Below are 8,272 nucleotides of genomic sequence, written 5' to 3' on the forward strand. Positions count from 1 at the left end.
ATACACCCCAGCCTATCCCGGGGAGGTGCCCGGAGCAAGGCCCTTGGCCACGTGAGGTAGTGGTGTGTCACCAGCGGCCCCTGCTCCTGCCCGCGGCTGGCCCGCAGCCTGGAGTTCGGGCGCTCAGCCGGAGGGAAGCCCCGAAGGCCATGATGGGCCTGAGCTTCCTGGAGCGCCGGGGTCTGCACAGCAAGCCCACCCTGCGCTGTCCACCCCGGGACAGTTCCCGCGAGGCCCCAGACAGGACGACCCCAAAACAGATGCTCTGAAACTCCGGGTGGGGGGTGGGCTGCTGGGCCCCTGCAGGATGGCAGCGTGGTAGGGTAGCACTGGTCCGCGTCAGAAATCTCCCAGATGCTCAGCCCCTCGGCCTCTGCAGTCTCTGGGTTCAGAGTGCATCCGAAGGAGGGGACAGCACCCCACACTCGGGCACGCACAGGTCTGCTGGGTGCACCCCCCGCTGACGTGCAGGGAAGGCAAGAGGCAGGCGGACGCACCAGGCTCAGGTACATCCGCGTCCTGGTTAAGCCAGTCCACCTCATGCCCTCGGGGGCCTGGTGTGAGAAGCACAGGGAGGGGTGACCCCCTCTGTCCACACCACACAAGCAAGTGCCCACGGTAAACGCCAGAGCAGTTCTCTCTGGGGATGAGCAATGGGATGTTGTGTTTTTCTTCTTTGGAGTCTTCTGTGTTTCGAGAACTTTCTCCAAAGAATGGAACTATTCGTACCACCAACCAGGAAGCCTCGATGCTTGTTACTCTTCAAGGTGCAAAAAGGGTCCCCCCAAGTGAGCATGCCCCCCTAGGGAACGCCAGCTGCTTCCTGCCCGGGGCTCACAGGGCCTGTCTGCCTCCCAGGACCAGAAAATCTACATCTACAGCCTCAAGGGTATGTGCCCCTTAAGCGCACCCCAGCAAGCCTTGGACACCCCAGCTGTCGTCACCTGCTTGCTGGCGGTACCTGTCATTAAAAAGGTGAGGAGGTAAGGGGGAGGTGGGCATGCAGTCTGTGACCCCCACCCCTGCTCGGGTGGTGTGGGCTGGGGGAGGCAGATCCGCCTGGCGGCAGTGACCCTGCAGGGGCCGGGGCCCTCCCCAGTGTCTGCTGGTACACATAGTCAGCTTGGCACAGCAGTGCCTCCGCCTCTCACAGGTGAAATGCTTGTAGGTGCAGAAGGTGCAAGAGCGCAGTGTGTGTGTGTGTGTGTGTGCATGTGCGTGCCCTGCCCCTTCTGGCCGCTGTGGCCTCTGGAGGCTCATCCCACCTGCCTGGGCCAGAGCCTCCCCTTGGGCACTCGGTCACCAGGTCCTGGCAGGTCCCGCTCCCAACCCCTGTGGGCAGCCGACTGCCCCCTGTGCCTCAGCCTGCTCTCCAGTGCCCACTGTGGGCCCCAGACCCTGGTCCTGGCGTGCTCTCGTTCATCTCCCAGCCCTGGCCCAGGGCTGCGCTCCCCAGCCCCGCCAGCTCCGCCACACCTCAGGGATCAGACCAGACGGGCAGGGCGGTCCCTCCCCAACTCCTGCCGCTGTCAGCGCCGTGGCACCATGCCCATCTAGGCTCTCGTTCCAGAAGCAGCCCCTGCACACACCCCTCCTCCATGACTGTCATCATCCAACTCCAGTTTGCCCCTCTGCAAAATGGGCATGATCAGAACGAACCCCGGGTCCTGGCGTAGCCAGCGCCGGAGGCCGGTGCTCTGGGGAGCGGGAGCGTTGTTATGACTTGCTGACAGCTGCAGAATAGATGAGTGCTGCCCTCCAGCCGGCTCCAGTTTCAGTTCTTAAAAAAAAAAAAAAAAAACAGGTCTGAAATGAACCTTAGAGAACGCGGGAGAGCAGGGCACAAGGCGGCATTGAAGGCCGTGGCGGGCCAGAGCCCCCAGCCAGCGCGCCTCCTCCTGCACCACCGGGGGGAATAAAGCCGGGTCTGTGCGAGCTTCCCTCGCGGTGCTGCCCCCTCGGAGGCCCTCCTGCCCGTGGCCACGCAGTGCAGACCCCTGCATTCTTGCACGCACACACCCACGCCCAGCCAGGACCTGGCCCGAGCAGGGACTCCAGATCGAGGCTCGGCCCCTGTTTGCCTTGGCTGCCTCCTTTCCCTAAAGTCCTGGGTGTGGATTCCGATACTTTCCCAGGGCTCCTCGCCCCGGCTGCCGAGCGAGAGGTCGGTCGCCCAGCCTGCCCAGGCCCCCCGACTGCCCCTCGCTGGCACAAGGCCAGGATCCTTGCTCCGTCCTGACTCCAGCTCTGTTCTGGGGAGCTCCTCCTGCCCCCAGCGAGCCTGCCTCTGGCGTGTAAGGCTGCGCATTCAGCCCTGTGCCTGCAGCTTTGACCTCTGCCCATGACCTCCGAGGGCTGTGGCAGAGGCTATACTTCATCGCAGGGGTGGGAGGCACCCAAGGGCCCTGCCAGTGAGATCAGGGATCTCGTTGGCTGGGAGGGTGGGCACAGCGGGCCGACATGTGCCCCCGGGAGAGGGTTGAGTTGGGAGAATTGGTTCACCAAACACGTGTTGTCCACTTGAAACAGGAACCATGTGGTGTCCCAGGACCACAGAGATGACTAGGACTTAGCTCATCCCCGTGCCCAGCCAGAGCAGGGGAGCCAGACATGGTCTCGTGGAACCCTCCTCCTGGTGGGGGCAGGAGGCAGGGAGCCGACCCCACGCTGCCTACAGCTGCTGTCACATTAACAAGCAGCACCCACGGAAGGAGGGTGCGTGGCCCCAGGCGTTAGCCAGCCCCCTGCTGCAGGGGCCGGAGGTGCAGTCCAGTTGACAGCACCCTTCCCGGAGCCGCGGACCTGCACCTCCATACACAGAAGGGAGGCGAGAGAGCTGTGGCGGGAGCCCCGGCCTCTCCAAGCGCTGGCCGCTCGGGGTGCGGGCGTGTGGGGTGCAGGAGCTTGACGCATCCCCGTCTCCTCCTGCAGAATTCCTTCCTGGTGCTGGCAGGCCTGGCCGACGGGCTCGTGGCGGTGTTCCCCGTGGTGCGGGGCGCCCCCAGCGACAGCTGCTCCTACCTGTGCTCGCACACCGCAAACAGGTCCAAGTTCGGCATCGCGGACGAAGACGCACGGCAGAACCCCTACCCGGTGAGGGCCATGGAGGTGGTCAACAGCGGGTCCGAGGTCTGGTACAGCAATGGGCCAGGCCTGCTGGTCATCGACTGTGCCGCCCTGGACATCCGCAGGCGGCTGGAGCCCTACACGGCCCCCTCGGCCGTCACCGCGGTCGTGTGCAGCTCCGAGTGCAGGGGCGAGGAGGTCGTCTGGTGCCTGGATGACAGGGCCAACTCCTTGGTGATGTACCACGCGGCCACCTACCAGCTGTGCGCCCGCTACTTCTGCGGGGACCCCAGCCCCCTCAGGGACACGTTTCCTGTGCGGCCCTTGGGCCCGGAACCCCCAGACACCCACAGCGCTGCCCCGAAAGAGCCCGAGGGGGACTGCATCGCAGACGTGAGCATCATGTACAGCGAGGAGCTGGGCACGCAGATCCTCACGCACCAGGACTCGCTCACCGACTACTGCTCCCTGTCCTCCTACTCCTCGTCCCCGGCCCACCGGCCCGCCAGGTCCCCCTGCAGCCTGCCCAGCTCCCCGGCCAGCTGCTCCAGCGTGCCTTTCTCCACTGACTGCGAGGACCCAGACAGGCTGCAGGAGCCCAGCGCCACGCCCGACAGGGCTGAGCTGCAGCTGACCCCCATGGACGGGGACGCGTTCAGCCAGCACCTGCAGGCCGTGAAGGTCCTGGCTGTGAGGGACCTCATTTGGGTGCCCAGGTAGGTTTCCTGGGCCTGCCTCTGGGGACTGGGCCGGGGAGCCCTGCGGCTTCCCTAAAGATGCGCGGAGACCCGACGGGGCTGTGCTAACACACGTGCTTGACGCCTTGACTGTGGCATCTGTTGGGCAAACCTAAGAGCGGCCGTGATGTCTACGCTCAGCTGCCCGCCGGCCGGCTTGAGGCCACAGTCGGTAGTCAGCTGTGATTAGGTTTGCACCTGGGAACGTTCTGGCTGCCCAGGGCCCGCCCGCCCCGGTAACCTGATCCCGGAGCAGAAACTGTGCCTTTCTCTGTGGGGCTCCGTTCCCTGCAGGACAAAACGCTCTCCCTTCTCTCTGGTTCCCAGGCGCGGCGGCGATGTTATCGTCATCGGCCTGGAGAAGGACGCAGGCGCCCAGCGGGGCCGAGTCATCGCCGTCCTAAAAGCCCGAGAGCTGACTCCGCACGGGTGAGACGGGGCGAGCGGCTCCCAGGGGACCCGGGGGGCGGCACGGGGAAGCCAGGGCCCCAGCACCAGGTCCCACGCGTGGCCCCTGGCCCTGCTGTCCTCTGTTCCCACATCCACCAGCGTGGCCATCAGGCTAAGCAGGAACAAGCCGGGCTCCTCCAGCTGCTGCTAGGGTCTCAGTGAATACCCGCTGACCTGGGCGTCACACTGTGCAGGGCTGCCTGTTTCTGGGGTACCCAGTGACCTGTAGACCAAGTGCCCGATCTGGGGTACCTCTGCAGGGCCAGATGGAAATAGGGGCCCCCGAGGCGGTTTCCTCTCACGCTTGCCTAGTGGGGAGCCACGCCCAGGCTGTAGCAAGTGGGGCCGTCTCCAGGCAGGGGTGCAGTTGGGACGTGGACAGGCCAGCCTGTCTAGGACACAGCCTGCCACGCCGGCGCCCGACTGCTCTTCCTGGCGGTGTGTAGCGCTTTGTGTTGAGCAGCAAGCACCGTGTGGGAAATCTTCCTTATGAAAAGCCCTTCAATTTAAACACACACGTGCACAAATATGTGTGAGTGCATGTACATGAGTGTGTAAGTGTGTGTGCATGTATGAGTGTGGTGGGTATGTGTATATGTGTGCATGAGTGTGTGTGTATGTGCAGGAGTGTGTGTGTGTGCAGGAGTGTGTGTGGCAGGAGTGTGTGTGTGCAGGAGTGTGTATGTGTGCAGGAGTGTGTGCAGGAGTGTGTATGTAGGAGTGTGTGCAGGAGTGTGTGTGTGTAGGAGTGTGTGTGTGCAGGAGTGTATGTGTGCATGTGTGTGTGCAGAAGTGTATGTGCATGTGTGTGTGCAGAAGTGTGTGTGTGCATGAATGTGTATGTGTGTGCAGGAGTGTGTATGTGCATGAATGTGTATGTGTGTGCAGGAGTGTGTGTGTGGCAGGAGTGTGTGTGTGCAGGAGTGTGTGTGCATGTGTGTGTGTTCAGAAGTGTGTGTCTGTGCAGGAGTGTGTGTGCAGGAGTGTGTATGTGCATGTGTGTGTGTGTAGGAGTGTGTGTGTGCAGGAGTGTGTGTGTGAGAGTGTGTGTGGCAGGAGTGTGTATGTGCATGTGTGTGTGCAGGAGTGTGTATGTGCATGAATGTGTATGTGTGTGCAGGAGTGTGTGTGTGGCAGGAGTGTGTATGTGCATGTGTGTGTGTTCAGGAGTGTGTGTCTGTGCAGGAGTGTGTGTGCAGGAGTGTGTGTGTGCATGTGTGTGTGCAGGAGTGTGTATGTGCAGGAGTGTGTATGTGCAGGAGTGTGTATGTGCATGAATGTGTATGTGTGTGCAGGAGTGTGTGTGTGGCAGGAGTGTGTGTGTGCAGGAGTGTGTGTGCATGTGTGTGTGTTCAGAAGTGTGTGTCTGTGCAGGAGTGTGTATGTGCATGTGTGTGTGTGCAGGAGTGTGTGTTCAGAAGTGTGTGTGCAGGAGTGTGTGTGCAGGAGTGTGTATGTGCATGTGTGTGTGTGCAGGAGTGTGTGTGCAGGAGTGTGTGTGTGTGCAGGAGTGTGTGTGCAGGAGTGTGTGTGCAGGAGTGTGTGTGCAGGAGTGTGTGTGTGTGCAGGAGTGTGTGTGCAGGAGTGTGTGTGCAGGAGTGTGTGTGTGTGAGTGTGTGTGGCAGGAGTGTGTGTGTGCAGGAGAGTGTGTGTGTGTGTGTGCATTCACGCACGTGTGTATGTGTGCTTTGCAGCACCTACGCCTCACACTGGGCTGTGCAGTCGGACATGCATCCATCCATGGCCAGGTGGGTTGTGACATCGTCCGGAGCATCAGGGGACAGAGACGCCCATCTGGCCTGCATGTCCCAAAGCAGGATGATGGGCAGGGCGTCCTTGGCCACTCCACTCCCGTGCCCACCCGCGTTGAGCTTTCTCAGACTGAGGCAGTGACCCTTGCACTGTGAGTGGCTCTAGAAACAAAATCTGGGTTTGCTCTGAGCCCCGGATGTCTCTGGACGGCCTTGAACTCGCGGGTCAGACTTCTCCGAGCAGGTGGTCTGCAGACCAGGTCGGCTGGCCTTGGTGTGCCTGCGGTTTTCACCTATCCACTCCCAAAGCCAGGTTCTATCAAGAGCCAGGCACGCTCACTGGAGTGAGAGAGCCGCAAGCGGCCAGCTGCCAGGACAGTCCTGGCAAAGCCGCGGGGAAGCCGGAGGCCTCCAGACACGCTGGTTAACAGGAGAGTCTCGGCCGGGCAGGAGCGCGTGGGGAGAGGGTGCAGACTGCACCAGGGGCCACCAAGGAAGAGTCGCCCAGGAGCCAGCCACTGTGACCCTAAAGGAAGCTCGTGGTGCACCCAGAGCCCGTGCAGAACGGTTCTGTAGCCCCAGACCCCGTGTGTGCATGACTCGGGCAGTGGTCTGCTGCCGGATAATCCGCCCTGAAATTCCTGCGAACAGAATGGGAGCAAAGGCTGAGCGGAGCGGCCGGGAGTCGAGGGCTCACGCCCGGCCGCGGGCCGGCCCCGGGCAGGACCCCAGGCCGCGGGTATTTTCTGGATGCTTGGAGGTGAGGCCCAGAGGATGTGTGGCCTTCGAGGGAGTCCGGTGCGCACAGGCAGTTCCCGGAAGGGGGACCGGTGCCCCAGCCTCTTCCTTAGATTTGAGGCCTCAGCCCAGAGTGTTTCTCACCAGGGAGAACGGGCCAGGGCATCCCAACGCCAGCTCTGCCAGCCCGAGGAGGTGCAGGCAAGGGGCCCGGTGCCAGCCAAGAGGCGGCCCCGTGCCTCTTCTCAGACCCCTTCTCTCTGCAGGGCGCTGGTGGACGCAGCTGTGGTGGCCAAGGACACGGTTGTGTGTGGCTTCGTGAATGAAGACACGGAGTGGTGCCTGGCCGTGTGGAGGGGCTGGGGTGCCCGGGAGTTTGACATCTTCTACCAGTCCTACGAGGAGCTGGGCCGGCTGGAGGCTTGCACACGGAGGAGAAGGTAATCCCTGTGCCGCCACGGCCGTCGTGCAGAGCCGGCCTCCGCCTGCAGCCCGCAGCCCCTCGAGGACACTGGGAAGTGACTGGGACTCCAGTGGTCTGGGGGTTCTCGCTCCTCAAGGGTAAAGTGACCTAAGCACCCCGTCTCTCCACTGCAGCCTCCACAGCCCCAGGCAGGGCAGTGGGCTCCGGTGGGAGGGGCCCCCTCCTGCGTCCCCCATCAGCTGCCAGGAGCAGCGGAGGGGACCCCACTCTGGGCTGGGCCCCACCACAGGAGGCAGGGCCTTCCTGACATAATGGGCCTGCCCAGCGCCCTTCCTGGATCTCAGATGGAATTACACAGAGGCTCTCGGCTGGGGAGCCGTCCGGGGCAGGGTGGGAGGAGGGCCGTGACCCCGTCCCCTCCTCCCCTCCCCTGGGGGCCCCCAGGCTCGCAGCCCCTTTCATGAGCTCTCAGTCCCAGGGCCCGGGGTGGGCGTGGGCAGGCAGCGATCAGATGTCCCCTGCCCGGGGAAGTCTGTGCCTGAGAAGCCCCCAAGGGCCCTGGTGAGGCGCGGTGCCCGCTCTGTCCGGGCATGAGTGAGTCCCTTTAAGTGCCAGCCGGAAAGCCCAGAGGCCCGGGGGAGCCTTTGCATTCTTCTCCCCGACAAAAGGAAGGAGAAAGTCCGTTAGCAGCCTCGAGAAAGGGCCTTGTGTTTCAGGCTTTGGAAAATAAACTCGGACGCAGCTGGAGCACAAGCCCTGTTTGTTTGCACGTAATAATCTTGTTTATCACTGTAGCAAATTAAGTGACGTCTCGGCGGTTAGGCTGTGCCTGGGAATTCCCAGCGAGTGGAGCTCACACCAAATGACGGATTGGTCCAACCCTGCTGCACACGGGGACGGCAGAGCACAAAACGCAGGATTGGCCGTGGGGCGTCGGGACGCCAGCGAGCATTCCTGTAAAACACGCACACACAGCCGTGTGCACACGTTGCACACATGCACACACACAGGCCCGTGTGTGCCCCTCTTTGCCGGGAGTTGGCCAAGAACGGGAGCTCGAATGGGAGATGTGTGCAGTCCAAGTCATTGACCCTTTTCTCAGGCTA

General features: G+C 62.6%; 1 protein-coding gene across 1 annotated transcript in view; it reads left to right on the forward strand.

The window, feature by feature from the left end:
- Positions 1–7,913, forward strand: part of LRRK1 (leucine rich repeat kinase 1) — a gene marked incomplete in the record, with an annotated part of 134,301 nt that extends 126,388 nt beyond the window's left edge. The window contains 4 exon segments of the mRNA XM_070053315.1: positions 859–975; positions 2,932–3,782; positions 4,131–4,232; positions 7,009–7,913. Of these exon segments, the coding sequence (XP_069909416.1) occupies positions 859–975; positions 2,932–3,782; positions 4,131–4,232; positions 7,009–7,186 (1,248 nt within the window).
- Positions 7,914–8,272: the final 359 nt, after the last annotated feature.

Source organism: Oryctolagus cuniculus, chromosome 12, assembly GCF_964237555.1.
Source record: "Oryctolagus cuniculus chromosome 12, mOryCun1.1, whole genome shotgun sequence".
NCBI classification, from domain to species: domain Eukaryota; kingdom Metazoa; phylum Chordata; class Mammalia; order Lagomorpha; family Leporidae; genus Oryctolagus; species Oryctolagus cuniculus.